The 22,051-nt window shown below is 36.5% G+C and overlaps 1 protein-coding gene across 6 annotated transcripts; it reads right to left on the reverse strand.

Annotated features, from left to right (window-relative positions):
• Positions 1-1,000: 1,000 nt before the first annotated feature.
• ptpn6 (protein tyrosine phosphatase non-receptor type 6) lies at positions 1,001-21,904 on the reverse strand. 6 transcript variants are annotated; one of them, XM_030159023.1, is made up of 16 exons: positions 18,873-19,245; positions 18,496-18,518; positions 16,849-16,971; positions 15,101-15,295; positions 11,776-11,959; positions 9,735-9,851; positions 9,314-9,448; positions 8,394-8,490; positions 8,205-8,284; positions 7,917-8,063; positions 6,830-6,961; positions 6,571-6,725; positions 4,323-4,390; positions 4,065-4,216; positions 3,644-3,708; positions 1,001-1,352 (listed from the first exon to the last, which is right to left on the reverse strand). In XM_030159023.1, the coding sequence occupies exons 2-16, from the start codon at positions 18,501-18,503 to the stop codon at positions 1,256-1,258; spliced, it is 1,755 nt and encodes a 584-aa protein (XP_030014883.1). In that variant the 5' UTR covers positions 18,504-18,518; positions 18,873-19,245; the 3' UTR covers positions 1,001-1,255. The 6 variants fall into 6 exon arrangements, with proteins under 6 accessions (XP_030014883.1, XP_030014882.1, XP_030014881.1 ...); XM_030159022.1 differs by having other exon boundaries at positions 18,496-18,521; XM_030159021.1 differs by having other exon boundaries at positions 18,496-18,566.
• Positions 21,905-22,051: the final 147 nt, after the last annotated feature.

Here is a 22,051-nt window from a genome sequence, read left to right on the forward strand (position 1 = left end):
CTGGTCCTTCCCACCATGATGCTGCCGCAGGGTCACCCATAAGGGATCATTCTTCATTCATCAATGAAGTTACATAAACAGCTGATAATAATGTCCTGTCCTGTCCTTCAGTGGGAGACTGACCAAAACTGTTTATTTTCCAATGGGTTGTGAATCCATTATGTTGGTGTATTCCAACGTAATGACTCTTACCACAGCCTTAATCACATGGTTTCTGTATTGTTTGGATCTGAATGAATTTGTTAAAACACTCAAGTCCAACAGTGACAAAGTGGAAACTGGAAATAGCTGATTGAAGGGGCTGTAGAAGTACTGGTATTGTCTGGCCAGTCTGGTAAGTTGGAAGAACACCTCAAGACTCCACTTCCCTGTGAGAAAAGACTCTGTAACTTCAAGGTAATTCAACAAAAATATTCAAATATAGAATGCATTTAACAATTAAAGATAATCCTTTATTAATCCAGTACTAGGGAAATTTATAGTGTTATAGCAGCAAAGAACAAGACCAATATTAAGTACATCATTCAGACCCTCCTCACCTCTTGCAGTACTGTTCAGAGTCATGCAATGGGGGGAGTTCCACTCAAAACGGGGTTGGAGTTCCACTTTAAGGGACAAGCTTGTTGATGAATAGTCAGCATCACTACTGTCTGACCAAACAATCTTGACCAAACAATCTCTCACATGATATTAGTCATTAGTCTGTGAATTATTACCTTTGATAGCGCTGTTGAGAAAACTATTACATCAACAAATGGCTAAAGTAATAACAACTCCAACATTAGACTATGTTTATTTACAAAAAAGTCAATTAGTCTGAAACTGAGAGAAAGTTATACTTTTTTCTATTTTATTACGCACTGTAGATATACTGTGTATGTGCAAAGGAAAAATAAATTGTAAAAAAAACAAACAACAGGAGTTACTGTCTGAGAGCCTTGGCTAATATTTTACAGCAAAAGTGATTTATAATCATTACCAACTGGAAAAAAACCTCTGCTTTTATAAAACATTGTATATATTTATTCAAATAACTGAAAAAAGACAAATGTGACAAAGTGTGCAGTCATACTCTACCTTTATTTTTAAGAAACATCCACCGAGTATTCATGTAACATGTAAAACATCAATGAGTTATTGTCAACTCTGTTTTTCAACATTATTCTTATTTCATTTAAGATCTCTTGTACAAAACCAACTCTTTCACAAAGGAGTGCCTGTATAAATATAATAAATGATAAACTTTGATAAACTTCTATCTTTTCCTCACTGAGCCACTTTTCTTGTCTGACTTCTGCTTCTTTGTGTCTTTCTTTGCTTTTGATAGATTCTCATAAACGTCGTCCTTATTTCTGGAAAGAGAAGGAAGAGCTCATTAGATGTGAACGCTGGAAAACGCTGATTAGACACAGTGCAGAAAAAAGTCCAGAAACTGGAGAGATTAATAAATGCAACTGTTGCATGAGAATGACTTACTTTCATCACTAAAAGCTGCTGGATAAAAATGGTCCAAGTAGGGCAAAGTTTACTGTGTGTGGTGCTAAACTGGTCGGTGAATGAGAGTTCTTCTTTTGTTCCTAATTGGTTAATTAAGCTTTTCATACATGAGTACCCAGGCCCAAAGGTCACAAAAACATTTAGACAAGACAACAGAAACATGGTAAAATGTGTCGGTCAACGTAACACTGCAACTCAGTGTGTGTCTGATGAAGCAGCTTATAAAACTTTAAAATAAACATAGTGAGGAAAAGTAGCTGTAAAATATATTTATGAGTCTGCATGTAAAAGACTGAGCAAATATGGCAGGTAGTGAGGTTACTACCAGTCATATTTGTTGAATATAATGGTCATATACTGAACAAGTATGACCTTTAATAACTCAATAACAGGTAGCAATTGTTTTCAAACATCACATGACAGAACGAAAAAGAAAAAGACAAGCATTGATAACTATTATTATTATTATTATTATTATTATTATTATTATTATTATTATATCAGTTAAGGAGGACAATATTTTAGTGATCATGAGTTTTAGATTCACACCAACATGACTTTTAAACAATAATTGATGTTGATATTAAGTAAAGTTTTGAATTGGATTGCCATGAATTTCTCAGTAATTGTTTCCCTTTTCCTTTTAGGATAAATTCTATTGCATTATAACTGAACATTTGTTCACTTTCAGAAAGTCCGCCAAAATTTTTCCTATATTTCTGCTATCAGTTAAAAACTTTAACAACTTTAAGTCATGACCACTTGCCAAATTAGCAGAAATTAAAATTAGCATTAGCCTCTATATTTATTTAGCATTAACACTTACATGTCTGCTCACATATAAATGTAAGTATGATTAATCTAATTTATCTCCTCTTTTTCCTTTTAAAAGAGACACAAAATATCCTAAAATTTAAACTTTAAAACTAAAATAGTGAACATATGAGTATTCTGATAAACGTAAAGCTACCTATGTCAGCTGTTAGCATCTAGCTCCCACTGTACTGACATAATGGTGTGATCCCAACTAAAAGTTCGGTTACACTTTTTGAATACATATCTCAATTTATTCACTTTTAGTTTTTTTTTTTTTTTCTTTTCATGTCTGAGAACTTCATGTAAAACAACACGTGTAATTGCTAATGTAGGTCACATAGAATAGAATAGAATAGAATACAATAGAATAGAATAGAATAGAATAGAATAGAATAGAATAGAATAGAATAGAATTTAATGTCGTTCTACAATGGCTAGCCTTTATTGACATTGTGTGCTCAATGAAACTGTGGTGAATGTGTAAAAATGACAGAAAGAGGTTGAGTAAAGGTTGAGCTAAAGTAAGAATTTCTTTAAACATATTTGCTAAATAAAGTGGAAAAGGTGCAGGTGATTTTTTAACACTCAGTGCCTCATACATACTGAAAGCAATTACAAATAGCATGTTGAAATGCATTAATTTATTTATCGATGTGAGAAAAATTAGGTTAACATGAGCTAAAGGACCTAAATATTTCCGTTAGAAAACACATGCAGCTGCTGCCTCATAAAAATACACACATGCACATATTTTGTTGTTTTAATCTCTATTTATTAAAATGTTCTTGTTGTTTTCATCTCTATTTATTTACTTATTTTAACTTGTGTGCTTATTGATAATTGCTATCCCTGAGTCTTAATTTTATTTTTTTTTAAGTTGTTTTATATTCTTTGGTTTTCTTATGCTGTAGCCCGTGTTCTACTCTGGTTTCTAAATGTTATTACTACCTTTGTCTGTAAAGCACTTTGGGTCATCTTCTGTTGTTTTTAAATGTGCTTTATAAATAAACTGACTTGACTTGACATGCATATTTGTTTGTGCATCTGAGTTAAAAAAGAAAAAAATTCTTAGGACCAGCTGCAACAACTAAGTATCCTCCCTCCACCCACACCTCCTCCTTCTTTGCCTGCAGCTTCTTCCCGAAACTGCTGACATCAGGGTGAAGACTGTGACTAAGTTATGTTATTTAAAAGAAAGTAGGACGGCAGCGTGAGGTTTAGAGGAGGAGTGTGAATGTATTAGGGACATCCAGTTTTCACACAGACACACACACTTTTCAGCCCCATGCCTCCATTTGTCAGACACTGACACACAAACCAGCCCACTCACTTTGAGACCTTCCTGCTCGCTGGTTGGTGCTTGAGTTGCAGATTTCCATACTCCGTCTCAGCTTCCTGGGGAAAAGAGAAGCCGAGGAAGGTTCAGTTATGACTACTGCAGTATTTCTCAAACACAGACAGGTCACGCTGGTTTAGCTGTTTTCTCTCTGTGTCTGGATCAATGTTCATCCGTCACAAGTGGCTCTCTGATAACTTATCACTCTGCTGTCATTAACCAGGTGCAGGTGTTCAAACCTGAAGTAAACCACTAAAACCCTATTGACACACATCTATGTTTCCTTTTCTGGAATTCCATTTTTTCCTCTCCTGGTATCAATCAATATTTTTTTCACCAAGGAAAAAGCTCTAGTCTTTTGCTCGATTTTAGTTTGAGTGACAGACCCTCCCCTTAGCCTGGTCCCTCAGCTCACCATGGAGGCGCTCTCTTTAGCCTTGGTGGTCTGTATGTACTCGGACACAGCCAGGTAAATGAACTTGTACTGGGCCTCAGTCTGGACCATCCCTGAACGCTGCTCTCTCACCATCTGGATGAATTTGGGGATGTCAAGATCACAATCCAGACCTGGAGACAAAACAAAGGAAAGGAACGGAGGAGGAGGAGATAATTAGATGGAAACAATTTTTTTTTACAAATGAAAACAACAGATAACATTTAAAGTCTTTTTTACCTAGAGTATCAATGGTGTCAAGGATCATGTCAATCACCACGATGGTGCCCGTCCGACCAATTCCAGCACTGCACACATTGACAGCAGAAAGTAAACACTTCTTTCCATTTACAATCAAAATCAAGACACTTCAACAAAAAAATGAAAACAGTAAAATGTGACCAGTCAGAATTACCAGGATCTTAATCCAACCATTATATTGTTTTCTTAACCACGTGGTGTCAAAATATACAGCTGAAGGGTTGAGAGATGCTTGAAAATTTTGTGTATATCAAATTATTTAAAAAAAAATTTCAATGTGAAACACGAGATAAGAAAAATATGAAAATATCTAAAATATAAAATATGACCTGTGAAAAGGAGCCTTGAGTAGACTCTGATTAAATCACTGTATTGTTGATGCTGTAAATCTTTGTGAACATACATCAATACAAGGGTCAAATAATCATGTAACCAAAGGTTTTTAACTAAGCTCAAGCAGCTACAGCATTGCTTGCATCACACGGGTTAAATTCCAAAAGGATAAACTGTCATTTGACTAAAAAACCTTTTGTTCAGCTACTACTAATCTTAATCCTGAAAAAATGATCGCCTGAATTTTAAACCACCAAGTACTTTTACCCGATTTAACATTATGACATCTGGGAAACTTTGCAAAATAAACAGGTACTATGATTTTTTTTAAACACAAATTTAAGATTTTTGGGGGGTTTGAACCTGTGATGGAGACAATATTTGGAAAACCCTTCTAAAATGGAAAGATTTCAGCAACTAAAGAAGTGAAAAAATTTGCCCAAATGAAATTGCTGTTATTAATTGTTACTGAAGACCTACTATCAAATTGCGCTAAAACAATGTAATGATTAACACAAACAAAAAGTGAAAAGGATGATAATTAATTGTTAAGCAACATGTGACTAATAAGGTGAGTTCTCTAAAGTTTCCGGAATGTGAGGATATAATAATGTTTAACGGTTTTTAGATGCTTTCATAGATTTATATTAGATCTATCAGTTGATTTCCCCTCATTTTACAATGTGATATCTCCAGAAATACCTTGACAAGAAGTCTTCAAACATTGTGCACTTATGTTTGCTGACGTGAATATATTTTGGTGGTGATTTCACAAAACCTGTTTTTGGCTTTAACTCACAACTTAATCCGTCAATTATAAAGACAATTTCATACAAATGTGTAATTAAACAAAATGACAATTTGATGACATTTTATGCTGACTTCACTCTTACTAGTGCATTGACCCATGGGGATCCACAGGTTCTAGATGTGGTAGTTTTTATGCTGTTGTGTATTTGTGCATGCTGTACAGTATCTGTCGAGCAGTCACCACCAAAGCGCTCTGGGCATAGAAACGTGATTGTAAGGCTATTGAATTCCAATATTACTATCTCCCAAAATATTGGTCCTATCAACTTGTCGTTTTTACTACTGTCTTCTTTGACCAAAAATACAAAAGTATGCCAAACTGCAGCAGTCAGCTCTTTCTGGATTTTGTGTGATTCCTGAGACATACACACACACACACACACACATGCACACGGAGGCAACTTGGCTTTTATGATATAGATGAGCTCTATATTTCAGGAATGCCTTGAGGGACTTTGTTCAAATTTGACACAAATATCCACTTGAACTGACGAGATTTTGGTGGCCATAGGTCAAAGGTCAAGATCAGTCTGATCTCACAAGAAAACGTTTTATAGTGGATAGTGGTGGATAGTGGATACATTTGACTGGATCTACCGTTGTTGTCTTTTTACATTACATATTTTAAAATAAACATCTGTTCTGAAAACATTATCTTGAACTGTAGTGGAAAAGTATTCAGATCCTTCATCTTTGCTCATCCCTCATCCTTCCTAAGTAAAAGCACTTTAAATTGTTGTTGCAGTCATGTGAGAACCACATAAACAAACTAAAATGTAAAAATGGGAAGGGAAAACTTCCTTAAAAACACTAAAAATCAAGACTATTTCAGATACATGTTTTTCTGTGGACAGGAAGAATATGAAACACTGTTCACCATTTCAGCATGTTACAATAAGTCTCATAGTCGTGAACCTCTGCTGCAATTTACTCTACTGTTGTACAATTTCCATTTTGTAAATTCCATGTTCTTCTACAAACTCAGCACCCAGTAACAGCATCTCAAGAAAAGTCCTGACATAAATATCTATTGTAAATGGTACCCATTGCAGCCGTCACACAGTGTTTCCTGACTGTGCAGTACCTGCAGTGGACAATCATGGGCCCCGCGTCAGGATATTCAGCCTGTTTGGAATTCACTTGACAGAGGAAGCTGAGGACGCCGCCGGGCTCCTGGGGGACGCCGTGGTCAGGCCAGCTCAGGTACTGGTAGTGCCAGATGGTTCGAGAAAGTTTGGGCTGTAAAAAGACAAAAAAAAACAAAAAACAGTGGCATTATCAGTAAAACAATATTAAAAGAAACATGAGTGCAGTGAGGAAGGATGTTAGTGTGTGGTGGTTACCCTGTCCATGGGATAAATCTCCAGGACTCTGATTTTATAATCAGCAGCTTCCCTTTCAGACTCACAGCTCACCACGTACGGCCCCATCTCCTTGGAGCTCTTAATGTCCGGCCAATAGGGCACACATTTATTCTGCCCAAAAAAAAAGAGAACACTAGTAAGTTACTAAGTTACAACCCATGCGCAAATATATGGAAGTGAAAAAAAGGAAGTGAAAAGCTATAGAGAGGAAAAACATTTTCTGATATGGTTTACTCTTTTAGGACTTTATTACAGTATTTAAGCAGAAGAAGAAACTGTGACCCCTCCTGATGTAATCTGACAAACAAGATTCACAAAACCACCTGTCTGTTTGTATCTCAGACGCTACAGGAGTTTGACAAGAACTTTAAAGTCAACTTCAATGCTGATTAGAAGTGTGATATACAGTATTGAGCAGCTGTGAGCTGCAGATAATTCACATTTTAAATAAAACACCACTAAGTAGTGTGAAGTAGTGTTTCTCATAACGGCAGTGTTGTAGAAATTTCTGATAATCAAATAATCTTCAGAGTCAGAGTTGTCCTTGTGAATTTATTCAGTCTTGCAAAAGGAGATACAACAACACATCATAAGTAAGTGTGAAGAGAATCTTGTTGGGCTACCCCCAACGCAAGCTTATGTACCTCAGTACAAACATTGTTGCTGTGTCTGAGTTTGTACTCAGACACAGCAACTATTTCGAGATTTTCAGTGTGTCATGGTTGTAGTCAAGTCAAGTCAGTTTATTTCTAAAGCGCATTTAAGAACAACAGAAGTTGACCCAAAGTGCTTTACAGACAAAGGTAGTAATAACATTTAGAAGTCAAGGTAGAACATGGGCTATAGCATAAGAAGGGCAAAGAATATAACAACAAGCTAAAAAAAAACTTAATTAAGACTCAGGAACAGGAATTATTAATAAGCACATAAGTTAAAATAAGTAAATAAATAGAGATCAAAACAACAAGAAAAAACTTTACTAGAAATTAAAACAACAAATATGAATATATAGTCATTTGAAAATGTAAAAAAACACTCTGTGTCCGATTTCTCGTTTAATACTGACCCGCCCTTTCTCGACCTCTCTTGTTGTCATGACAATCACCCTCGTGTTCTCCTGCCATACCATTTGCCAGAAATCATTGACTGTTGTTGCTAGGCAGCCCTGAGTAGCAATGTAAACTTTTTGATCTCCACACTCCCACAGGGTGTTCTGCAAACATAAAACAAACCAGTGAATGCGCTGAAAAAAATAAACAAGCTAAAATACGAGGGAAGATGAAAAATACTGATCAGCAGTTTTAGATGATTCATTGTTTTTCTTCTTTTGAGACCAGTGACTTTGGAGACTTACTCTCACATAGTTGGCATTAATGTAATCTGACCCCACAACTTCAGGATCAGTGTCCTGCAGGATGACCCTGGTGTCGTTGACTTGTGGGAGGAAAAAAAGGAAGGATAATTATGAGAAATTCAAACAGTTCCTGTTCATAAGCTGTGGTTCATTTGGAGCTTAATGATAGTGATGAAAAAAAAAACCTACAGGGAAGAATGTTCTTGTATCTGTTTTTGCTCTTGTTTTCAGGCCTCTGACCCTCCTCTCGGCTCTTCTTCACCTTCGCCTCCAACTTTTGGAGAGCCTAAAAGGAGAGGAACATGTCCAAATACACACTGTAGTGCACACATAGGGAACAGAATGGACTACTACTGACCCCCGACTTGGTAGTAACAGGAGTTGGCAGAAAAGCATGAGTTCAGTATTGCACTGTTGCTGTAATGAAACTATTAAACTATCAGTAAGAAGGGTGTGATATGGAGTAAATCATTCCAAAAATCCTGCAGCCAAAATCTGGTGTAAGTGAAAACTTTTTTTTTTTTGTTCTTACAAGATGTGTGTCACCATTAGAGATGAGGCAATTTATCAGTCAGTCGATTAGACTGAATTCAGGGGTGTTTATGTCTAGTTTTGGCTTCCCAATTATGACAGCTTGTTGCATTTTTTAATCATCATAAACTGAACATATATGGCTTTGGACTACTGCAACAAACAAGGCATTGCTAGTCTTCATCTTGTGCCATTTTTTGTTAATTTCCTGACATTTTATAGGAATGTTACAGATGACAACACTTTGCAGTCATTGTCATCACCATCTCTTTTAATATAGACATTTTTACTTTGCATTAGTATTCTGAGTATTTGGTCAGTACCTGCGCAGATATAATGCACTTGTTGCTAGTTGATGTCGTTATGTAATGTGACACTGTGAACCACAAGATGGTAGCATTTTCCCTGTAACTACCAGATGCCCTCAGTTAGGAAGTAGGTACAGAGATGTAAAAGGCCTGTTTCCATCTAATTATAATATGATACCCTGTGTTTAAATACATGCATCTCATTATAGGGAAAAGAGCATGTTTCTTATGCTAGAGTTAAAGCCTTGTGGTACAGAAATGAAATCTTACGTCAAACTCTTCCCAGAATCCCGCCTTGCTCTTGGCCTGTTCTCCCTCGCCCTCCTGCAGGAGCTGCGTGGTCTGGTCCAGCTGCTTCACTCTGCTGTCGATATCTGCTGCATTCACTCTGGTTGAGTAATAAGGCTGCCAGGACAACAGATAATGACAGAAAGAAAGATGAAAAAATTTCAAAATAAACTTTTAAAGAACCAATGAATGTAACACACATCATCGGCCACATACCGACATAAGTGTGAGTAATACTTCCTATCTGTGGGCTGCGCTGCTCTGCTTCTACAATAACTCACAAAGGCCAGTTTCTGTTTTTTGAATCTCTGTGATATTTAATGTTGGTGTGTATGTGTGGTGTCACACCAAATGTGGCTTTTAATAACAAGTTTTACATGTAATTTTAGAAAGCCCCGTTCACCTGTTTGAGATGCACCCAGTTCCCAGACATCTCCTCGATGCCTTTGCGTTTGTAGAACTCCACCAAGTCTGTCAGTGTGTCGAACGCCTCTGAACCTCCCACTGTATACCTGTCATTCTGAACACACAAACACGCACAATGTCACAATGTCACACTGCAAACACACAGTCAACCAAACTGGTTAAAAATGCAGTGTTCAGTGCATATTTTGCTATGTACTGTAGATGCATTTGTCACAGTCTTTTTAAATGGATAAAGATTGTTTCAGTAGAGGTAATTAAGGATGACCATTTTATTTACTTTAAGTAATAATAAAGATCTGGGGGGGTTTATAATAAAAAAAAATTGCATAACTTAACTCAATAAAAGAATGTAATATAATCATTTAGTGTTTAAAAAGTTGTTGGCAATTATGGTTATAAATGTCTCTGTTGACAAAAACTCTTCCTCTGTGCAGCCATAAGGGGAAGCTGGTGAATAATGAGATAAGACAGACAAGATGGTATTAAAACTGTACTTATATCTCAGTGTTTCCCAACCTTTTTTGGCTCGTGACCCCATTTTAACTTCACAAATTTCTGGTGACCCCAGACATTCAAAATGGAGACTTTTTTTTCTTTGCTGAAACTAATTTGTTTTTGATAATGTAATAGTTTGCTATACTATGTTGCAAAAAAAAAACCAACATTAATTTTAGAGGACATTTAGTCTACATAATGTATATCATTATGGACGGAGGCAGGAAAGCCAGGTGTAGATTACTGCACAAAGTGAGAATTTTATTTGCCTTGGTCAGGATATGTACAGTCAGTCCAGCTTTTATTTACAAGGCTGACAATTAATACTGAACAAACAAGAACTCAAACTATTTAACTAGGAAAGAGCTGCAGCATCTGAAACCGACCACAATGAACATTTGAAAGATAAACAGAACCACAGTGCTTCAGTTTCAGACTCACAGTTTGTCATGTCTTTTATGTATTGGGATTGTCTCTCTCAACTCACCATATATTTTTTACGAGTATTTTTTTTTTTTTTTTTAATCAATTACTAGAAATTTCAGGCGACCCCATTTGAATTCCAGGCAACCCCACGTGGGGTCCCGATCCCAAGGTTGAAAAACAGTTATATCTGTTTAAAACCACATAATAGTGTGTTGCAAGCATTTATTAAATGTTAAATTCACTACTGAAATAATAACAAAGATGTTATTTTATGTAATGACTGCTTGCTAGTACCACTGGGACATACAGTAGATGTGACATATTTCACTGAATGAATAGTTGTTGTTGGTTTTTTTTACATATGTCTTCTCATTCATCCAGCCTCACAACCAGTCAATGTGCTCTGAGTACTAGAGCTGAGTAGTGTCAGGAAACTCACCTGATCTTTGCCACATGTTTATCAAAAGCCCTTTGTGACCCTTCCCGTAATCTCTTGTTAATCTTCTGCACTCAGCAGTGCAGGAAAACAAGGCTCCTCATATAACTGAGGACTGAACTGTGTTTTCTATGGGGTTAACCACTGCTAAAAAAAAATGCAAAAAGCCTGAAGGTAAGCGATGACAGAACACTACAATCTATGAAAATTACTTTTTAAAATGGATGTGACCTGATATGTCGCTGTGCTGTGCATGTTATTCAAGTCATTCTACTTACACATTTCATAATGTCAGTATAACCTTTTTGGTTTCACTAATTAGTTGTCTTTTAAACCTGGGAATAAAGAAGCTGAAGTTAAACTACTTGTTTCAGTAAACACTGACATTTATGACCAGCAGAGTTAAAAGATGAACTACAGTCTTCATTGCCTAATACTGAGGAAATGATACTTTTTAACCTATTTCAAAGTGCATTGCATAAATTTAGGAATACCCGAGTGAATTTACTGTATGTGACATAAATGTAATGTTTTGGGCACATCTAATTTGGTTCATGTTAAGTAAACCGCTCTTTGTACGCCCATACCACATACCATTTTGCATACCACATATTTAGACTGTCTCACACTGAAGCACACAAAGAAAAGGACCAGCTCAAACCTGACACATTATCTTGATGTGAGAGACTCTCTTTCCTCCTGTTTTGTTCTTCTCGTCCGTAAGAACCGACAGGACAAAGTCTCCTGGTTTGGACAGAGACTCTCTGACCAGGAACATCCCTGCGTCGTCTCGTGCAGCGAGCAGTTTCTCTGCATTTGGCCCCGACAGGTGACCGTGGTACCACCTGAGACACAAAAAAACACTCATGAGTAATGATGTAGCTTCTGCCACATGTATAAATGTATTTGTGCTCTGGGTTAAATTTGGGTTTATTCGTGGTTATAATTTAGCGGAAGACAGATAAGCAGCAAACACCTGTCCCATGCTGACATTTTTAATGATGGTTGTATTCAGTGAGAAAGCATCAATAAAAATTGCTACATGCATTTTGAGCCAAAAGTTAAAACAAAAGATCCTAGGATCATTTTTTACTGTTACGTACTGACTATAATAGAGCAACACAGTTGACTGTAGTGTGAATAGCATGTACAAATCCATTTAAAGCTCAGTGGTTGTCTGACAAATTCAAATGTGGTAGCATAGGCTGGACAGTTATACACATGTTACAGTAAACCAAAATAGAAACCCACAACAGAATCAGAAGCACTAGCTCAATAGTTAAAAACAGCATGTACAGATGTTTCTATTATATGCAGGTCATATTTCTGTGTCCACCACTGTACAACACCTTGTCTGTGTGTGTGTATGTGCGCGTACATGTCTTTTTGTCAAGCGTGTGTAAATGAGTGAAGGCACACTCAGTAGGGTTGGGTTGTGACTTAATTTTAGGCACAGTTCTCGATTTCTTCTTCTACACTTCCTGCTTTGTGGTCGGAAAATTTCTGAAGACAGATTTCGTGGCTGAAGAGGACAGAGTATTTTTAGCCTGCCCCCCTTCGATATGAAACATCCACCAATAACCCTCCTTCCCTCTTGATCTTTTTAGTGTGTTTTGCATGTTTTTTAATCATTGAGTTGTTTGATTTACAGACTTGTCAAATCACAGTTTATGCTTTGATAGAAAATTAAATATATTGTAAAAGGACATTTTGCATGAAAAAAATGCAAAAAAAGCAAAAAGAAAAGTATTCTGTGCAATAGTATAGGAGCTAATAACTGTGTGTGCAGAGGAGTAACTGATAACAGGACTTTTTACAAAGTGACCATTTTTAGGACGTGAATATGAGCATGCAACATGTGCAACATAGCTTTATCAACAACATTTATTCAGCCCATAACCCTGATCAGTTTCATGCAATAATGCTCTGATGTTAATGACTCAGACTATTTTTATCCTCTTTTCAGAGAAGAGATAAGCTACACAAGAACAAACAAGATGAAGTGCATCACACATTGACCTGCTATAGGTGTGTGTGTAATCATGTGCTGAGATGAGAGACAGATTGGGTGAGATGAGGAAGGCGGTGAGTGAGCAAGAACATGATGGAGTGTGCAATAGAGGAAGACAAGTAGGGTCTGGCCATTGCTTTCAAAAGTGTCAAAACTTAAAGTTTCCAACCGCAGCAACAAAAGGGAAGTTAGACAACTGACAGAGAGAGAAGGACATGCAGCGGGTTGGGGGGGGGGGTGATGTAGAGCCTCCAGCCAGGGTGAAGTATACACTCACACACGAGATAGAAAGTAGTGCCCTCCTTGACTCATAAACAGAGCAGAACTGCATGAGATAATTACAACTAGTTGGACATTAACCTACTTCATGCAGCAGACACTAACACAGTGTTTCCATCTCACTGCCGCAGGGAGGATAAATCTTTTAGTAATGATTTATGTACCAGCCTCCAACAAACACCACCTCCAGAAATGTCATGGAATTCACACATACAATGTGGGAAGGTGAAAATAAAACACAAAAGAGTGCTTTTCATACCTGTATTTGACACACTGCACTAAATTACATGTCTATCTAAGAGTTCCTCACATGAAGATTCACACATTAGAGGAAAATAATCATTAGAATTATTAGAATTAGAATTCTCACCAGTGAAATATTTCATCAGTACAATTAACTAAAAAAAAAAAAAATCAGGTAAAAGGGGAGTAAAGTTACAAGACCACAAGGGAACATGAGTATATTCTGCCGGCAGAAAACGCCAGAGCAACTTCATTAGCTCTAATTCTGGTTTAACTCCTGATTTATGCTTATTTGACATATTACACAGCGCATATTTCATGTCTGCAGGAAGAAAAAAGTCTTAAAAATACTTAAAGCCATAATGGCTGATGTTAAAACATACCCCAGTTTCTATTTTATTCTTTATGTCAAAAATGTAAAGCAGCTAGTTGTTCTGGCCGTACAAGTACATAATAAATACTGTTTTATGTGTAAAGACAAAGCCATGGACTTTACGCATTCTTACAGTTGTGTTTATTAGGAAACACGTCTCCAATCACGAAGTGTACTTAGAATAATAAACATTTCTCTGGCTTTATGAGCACTTTAAAAATTGTGCTCTGAATGAAACGAAGGCCAGTTATGCTGAATTTTTTTAGTTATAAGACGAATACTGTTTCCTCTGAATCTTAAATCATAAGGTAAAATTATTTTCAAGGGAATTTCTATTTTGTTTGAGCTTTTACCTCACAAAACATAGAAACATAGGAAGCACACATTTTCTTTTAGACAAATACCGTGCCCTCTTTAACGAATGTTGTACTTTATGTCTGTTTATTGGTTTATTGCCGTATTTTACTTGTAGCATTCTCTTTTATACACCGACATTTGTCTTGTCATGGTGATTCACTGCTCCATGATGATCTTTGTGTTGGAAAGGTTAATAAATAAAGGTGAATTACTTTTTTCCACTGCAGAATTAACCTGAGTGCAAGTATATTGTGACTAAATGGAAATGCTATAGTAGAATAGTACAACAGTCCCTCGGAAAATGTTTCATTAAACGTCCTCTGTGCTTCCCATATTTAATAATGTCAGCACATATAATCACTGAATGGCAGCAAATGGAGGAATGAAGGCTCAACAGTTTTGCTTTATTAGTGGCTGCAATGTGGGTGTTTATTTTCTCTGACAGTGTTACATTAAATTTATACTAAAGAGGCTTAATTCCCCCAGAGGAAAAGATGCGAATGCTCAAACATCAAACCTACAAATGATACTTTTTGTCCTCAATAAATCAACAACAGGAAACACTGCTGTCATATTTGACTAGAGTTGACTTAACCACATAACCATATACACAATTACACTTAACCCCAAAGTGGAGGTGGCGTCAGGGAGTGTGGGCCACACTAACCCTAATGTGATGGGTGTTCAGAGCGGAGGGGGGTTAAGAGTTAAGAGCACACAGACCTTTCTGTGGTGGGATCGGAGCAGTTTAGGGGGTATTTGAGCTCGATGATGGTGCCGTCCTTGTCCTGGAGGATCCCGTTCTCCGCCGTGTAGTACTCCACCAGCTCTGACAGTGTGGCGAACTTCTCCCCTCCATACAGGTCGTAGTAGTCTCCTGTGTTTTGGATCCGAATGTGGGTCACTTGCTCACCCACCCTGAGGAGAAGAAAAAAAGCTCATAGCAACAACATTTTTCCGTTATGCCACATTTATGTCCCAGAGGTCATTTTGGTACATTAGGACACAAATCCAACCCTTACAGAGCTGTTTTTTTTTAAACTTCAAAGCTGTTAAACTACCATATATCTGCAGTGTATCGTAGCTGCATTTATCTATAACACATACATGACAACATAGGATTTATATTCAGTGTTTTCAGCAAACACATACTTAAGTTCCACGCCTTATGCTAGACTGACAGTTTTTTTTTTTTTACTTATTTTGGACCAGATGTGCCCAGAAAAATACAGCATATAGAAATATATATCACATATAGTGCTCTTAATTTTATACTAGAATTAGGGCTGTGAGAATGTGTCTGTAAGTAAGTGATTAAGTTGAGAAATCACAAAGTGCTTCACAGAAATAAAGTTACAGAAAGATAGTGAAACACAGAAAATGAGCCCATTAGACAATAGAGAAATAAAGAGATAAAACAAAATACAAAATGTGTCAAAATAAAAGGTTCTTTAGCTGCCTTTTAAAACATAAACTCCACTGAATCGGCGTAGTGATAACCATTTTGTTACAAAGCTAAAGCAACACAATTCTGCAATGCAGTTCAGATTTAAGCCTCATGTCTGTGTGATTTGTGTTTGTTAGGTAAAAGTGAACATGAGAAGAACCAAAAAAAGATTTTTATGCTCTAAAATTAGTTTGTTTTTCATGCTTTTGAAGTAACTAATGCGTGCATTAATAACATTTGAAGTTTAACCACAAGCAATAAATACATTATCAATGAAATCTAACGCGTAAAAGACTCAGGATGTTTGCTTTCCTGTGCATACCTTGTGGCATTTGAGTTATCACATTTATCTGTACTTAACACTTTCTGCATGATATTTTTAGACAGCGATGATATTTTGATTCTGATTGTTACTTGGTACTTTGGCACGAATTACTTTAATTATTTGCACAAGTATTTATTGCAACACATTCACAATTAATCTGTTTAAGTGATCAATTTAGAGAGACGCTGAACATGTTTCTGCATGATTACAATTGTAATTACAAATTAATCTAAACGCAAAGTGTAATTTTTTTAATCAAACTCACAATGTGTAGTGGAAAACTTCAGCTCAGTCTGTGTAGATTAAAAATATTTAGATATTCAGCAGATGTCTCTTAGTCAAAGTGTTGTAAAACAGTTGTAATAAAGAACAATGTATAGACAGTCAGTAAAGTTATGAGAGGGAAATAATTAAAGGTTAGAAAAATGGTGCAAATTGAAAATCAATAAAAACAGTTGATTACAAAAGAAGGTTAGACAAATGTTCCACTGGGCTACAATAAAAAATTATAGTTATTTGTCTAATTTATTTTCTACCTGACGCTTTGTTTAAAGAGCAGGAGTGTGTGCTTTCAAGACACAAAGAACAACACGGACAGGTCGTTATTGTAAATGAGAATCAGTTCTCAACTAACTTACCTGGTAAAATAAAGGTTAAAAAAAAAATTTTATGGTCAGAGTTTTTATCTGACATTATTACCTGACAGACAGGGAGAAATCTCCTACGTTTTTCTTGCTGGGTCGAGCCAAGAAGCTGCCGTGCATACCTCGAAACTTCAGTATGTCCTCGGCCTGAAGGCCTGTGATGTCTCTGTGGAACCACCTGAACACACAGAACATGAATACAGTCAGAATATTATCAGCCTGAATTTAAACCTCTCATCTAAAAAAAGCACAAAACATAATTATATAGACATATGGTCAAAATATACTCTTCATAACATCCTGGACAGTTTTTTAACAACTTTTCTTTATTCTTGTGATTATCAACTCACTGACTGACTTAAAAAACTCACTACAACTCACAGTTTCTTGTGAATGTGATTGCTTTACTAGATAAGCAGCCAACAGGCCAAAAAATACAAACATTATGTTTACTAATGTAACAAAAACAACACACAAAAATCACATATAAATCTATTTGTAGAATGGAAGTAATTAAAGATTGATTTTGTAAAAGCAATAATAGACATTTGAAATTTGACAGACTTGTAAAATGAAGATTTTTCGTACTTTTTTTTTTTTTACTGAAAAGACTAAATATTTCATTCAACATGTCACACTGAATTCATTTTAGGAGTATTCGTCCATTTTTAAGCAAAGACCTGACTCAGAATCAAATTTTTAAGGTATTGCATACCCTGATGTTAAGTTAGTCAATACTTTGCCTAAATCACCAAAAATATACCTAAACAACAAACCTAAACCAACACCTGCACTGCTGTAGCTAAAGCAACATTTTCATGACAGAAACAACAAAACACTAGCAGTCACTGTTCAATATACAGTATCTTATGTCAATGTACACCACGTGAGCGCAATAAATTTAACACGTACATACGATATAAACATCAAGCAGATATATCCTATACATTTCATGAAAAGTACAAAGCGACTCAGTGAACAATGATCAGCACTAATAAATAACAAATACTTTATCATTTCTTGAAGCAGTTTCACAATGGAAAAATGTGCTTCCGAACTGATCCAAAGAAGCCAAAAAAACTGACTTTTTACATCTAGCTGAGTAACTTACCCCAGAATTTTGGAAGTGGGACTAAAGAGCAACAAAATACAGAAAATAATAACCTGCTGCTATAAACAACAGCTCTCTGAAAGCATTTGTCTGCAACCACACTTATAACTGTGGATTCTAAAGAAAGTCTTTATTTCTTGTAGTCGTGTGTGGTCAAACAGCAGAAACAGTTTGAGAGTTAAAGCATCAGATGAAGTTGTGAGAACAGAATTAACAGTCACCACAAAACACCGAATATGAACGTGTTTTGAGAGTAAAATTACACATGGATATAACATAACCTTTAACTCTGATAGCTTTCATTCATCAATAAGTTGCAGAATATGGTTTCAGTAAAGTTTTACTGAAATAAAGGATCAATGTGTAGAAAGAAGCTACAAAAATAATGAACTTAAACATCACTTATGACTCAATTTCTTTACGCAAACAGACACTGAACAAATCACATGATAGAGGAACAGAGGACGAGTCGACAGCTGGGGAAAGACAGAGAAGGAGGAATGGAAACAGAGAAGTTGTCATCACGCCTTGCACAAAACACAGAGAACACGACCAGAGTTGACTAATGGAGCAGCGTTGGGCTTCACTCACCGAACCATGTCGACTCTTCACTTCTTCTGGGACCAAAGAGAAGGAGAGTGGTTGGTGAGAGTCGCTTGTACCTGCATATGTGCACACTCACAACCATAAGCACAATGGGGTTTTTATGTCGAATCCTACACTGAAAGTCTGTTCTGCTCTACTTTTTTCACCTAAATGGTAGATGTCACTTTTATTCTCAGTCATATGCTTGCTCTACTTTATGACACTGACGTCCTTCCATTCAACATTAAAATTATCACTTTCACACACATTTAGAAAACAAACCCTCCAACTCCCCACCTCTCCTCCCTCTATGCCTCTCTCTAACAATCCTCCTCCTATCCAGCCCTGTCTGTGTCCGAAAAGGAAAGCAGGTAAACACTTACTCTTCACAGCTGCCTCTGAGAACAACTGACACTCGCTGAGACGCTCACACTCGATAAGTCTATAAGTCTCCCCTCCTCTCTGTCGTTCTCTCTCACTCTCCCCTTCCTTCCTTTTAGCGTCTCCTTTCACAAAATAGTGAAAGCAAGACAGGAACAAAAATAGCTGACAGCCCGGAATTCCTCCAACAGACAACCTCTTTTTTTTTTTAAAGAGGACCACAAAAAAAATGAATTGAGCGGAGTAAGTTTAATGGGGTCTGATGCTCCATCGCTAAAGATTTGACTGACAGCTGCAGAAGAGATGGTTCACACTGTCACACTGAGCAGTGAAACATGAGTGAAAGCGCTGGTTCACCAATTCCAAAATGGGCAGAGATAAAAATACTAAAAAAAAAAATTAGTTTTTGTTCCTTCACAAACAAGCCCACACTGTTTCTCAGTCAGTTATTTGCAAAGCTTTTCCCCTCTGCCTGCCCACCTGTCTGCTACTACTGCCGTCTGTTTGCTCTGCACTTCCAGGTGTGTGTGTGTGTGTGTGTGTGTGTGTCTGTGTGAATGCAACACACAAAGGTCAGACTCACAGAACACTTCCTTATTTGCAGTTCAACCTTCCCCCTCTATATATAAATATGTGTGCTAGTGTGTGAGAGCGGCTTTCAGCTGGTAAATCTTTTGCAACTATAAGTTTGCTTCATTATCATACAACTGCAACAGAAACTGTGAAACTGCATCTGAAGACTGGCATCATGCAGACTGCCTGTGTAACAGAAATGTGTGTAATATTATTTTTGTCATCATGTGAGTTATGAAAAGGCTTGCAAATGACACTAGTGTCACTTTCCCCATAGTGCAACACAAATCTACCTACTATTACACCATAGGGAAGGTGACCTGAGACCATAAAAATGACGTGTTCACCATATATCATTAACACACTGTTAGGAAATAAGAAACAATCCACATTTCACTTGCAAATCCTGTTTACCAGCTGTACATGGGGTTTGACAAGACAAGTTTTGAATTCATGTAAAGTCAGTTATTTTTCCAGCAATCTATGGTGTGAGCTGCACACTAGGTTTTGTTTAGAGTTGGCATAAATATGCAAAGACACAAAGTGACACTGATACTGTGTTGAAAGTTTGCTGTACACACATGCACAGTTCTGCAGGTGTCGTTGGTGGTGGTTAACGCCAGCTACTGCTCTCTGTGTCATTGTACTCACAGATTCACAAGTTAACAGCTAAAGCTTTTTTGCCTAATACAAAGCACTGAAGCTTCACAAAAAACGGTATTGTGGTAGGATGATACACACCAAGTGTTTATATGCATATAATTTTCATTATTTCAAAGCACAATACACAATGGGCATCTAACTATGTAATTTAGGGTACTATGTACTATACTAAAGGTCAAAAATTTAAGATTTTGTTTCAATCCATATTCTTTTTAATTCTAGGTTCAAAATGCATGTGATTATCTTAAGATTCATCATTCAAATACTTCCCTGAAATAACAATAATAATAATAATAATAATAATAATAATAATAATAATATACTTGTCTGTAACTAACCACACTTAGATAATAGCTGCTAGCTAATACAGTGAAATGCTAAGCTTTATATATGTCGTAACATAATTGTTGAAAGTAACTAGCTACAGTTAACCACTAACTAACCATTTGCCTATCTTCTATTGTAATTTAAGTTAAATTATAAGCAACAGTTTAGGCTAAATAGTTTTCTAGTAAACGTCAAAAGTATTAGAAATGTAGGTTTGAAATGGGAATGATTAGACTGGAGATTTGTATGTAATTATTTCAACAAACAAATCATAGAAGATGCCAGTCTGTGGTCCCACCCACAGTAGCTACAGTTAGCTGTTAGCTAACGATTTATCTCTGTACCGTAATGGAAAGTGAACTTACATGTATAATATAGCAAACTTAAAGGGCTTCTACTAAGATTAAAACGAAATAGAAATTTAGGTTTGAATTGATCATGGTTAGACTGGTGATTAATTATGTAATTATTTCAACAAAGAACTTATTAAAAAATGATGACAATCTGTTGTTAAACCTAAATTAGTTAGCTATCATTAGGCATTAGTGGCTTGATAACTACTTACCTGCCAGGATAATGTAATGTCAAACTATAACATATGTAACCAACTTAATAGTGTGTTATTAGATTTTATATGAGGCTATATTAGCACATTTTTCTAACAGATTTAACACTTTAGAATTAATAACAATTTTTGACAGCGAAGATGCTACAAATTAAGATAGTAATTGGTATTTAACAGAGGTTACCCATGTTGTGAGTCCAGGGAGCATGGACACTACAGTTCTACAGAGCTTTAGACCACAGCAACACGGCAGAGAAGTCTTAGTACTACTCCACCAGTAACTAAGTGCAGCAATTTCAAGAAGTTGTGGAAAAGCTCCATTAATAGCAAATCTCTGTTGGTTACTACACACACACACACACACACACACACACACACACACACACACACACACACACACACACCTTTACAAGTTTTTAACAAAAAGTGTGATTTTTTTAAGTGTCAGAAAAATAGCAGTTACAGAGATGGAGAACAAATAGAGTAACACTGAAAAGGAGAGTAGAGAAGACTTCACACTGACAAAAACTGGGGTTAAAAAGTACAAAAGTTGACAAACATCAGAAAAAATGTAGAGCAATAAACTTACCCACAAGACATGGTGTGAAGTTAGTTGATGTTGATGTCAGAAATGATGCAGTGTGTCTTTGCCTCCAGACACAGTATAAGTCCGGTTACATCAGCAGCCTGTTCACCTCTTGGTTCTTTCCAGCTTTCTCTGTGTTCCTCACTTAGACCCAACCTTGTTCCTGTTCAGCCTCCAACTTTGTTTCATGATCAGATATCAGGCTTCATTACCAGCCAGGCTGATCCTCCCACCCTACAATTTACTCCAATTTTCTTAATTACTCAACTATCTACTAGAGAAAATATGCCTGTTCCTGTCTCCTTCCCTACTCTTCCTCTCACAACCTTTCCAGTGTGTTTCTCCTGCTGATTTTCCACATCTCTTGGCGAATCAACATTTGCTTCCATGTAAATTTTACCTTGTGTTTTGAAGCCTGCATGCAAAGCACATTATTCTGTTCATGCCAGTCATTTGTTTTTCAGTTA

The sequence above is a fragment of the Sphaeramia orbicularis genome, chromosome 16 (genome assembly GCF_902148855.1).
Source record: "Sphaeramia orbicularis chromosome 16, fSphaOr1.1, whole genome shotgun sequence".
Lineage (NCBI taxonomy): Eukaryota > Metazoa > Chordata > Actinopteri > Kurtiformes > Apogonidae > Sphaeramia > Sphaeramia orbicularis.

Coding starts and splice junctions, on each gene's coding strand:
- ptpn6 (XM_030159020.1), bottom strand. Junction 11,960..15,100: donor TCCGATCCCACCACAGAAAG/GTCTGTGTGCTC, acceptor TTTGTGTCTCAG/GTGGTACCACGGTCACCTGT. Junction 6,726..6,829: donor AGATTTATCCCATGGACAGG/GTAACCACCACA, acceptor GTCTTTTTACAG/CCCAAACTTTCTCGAACCAT.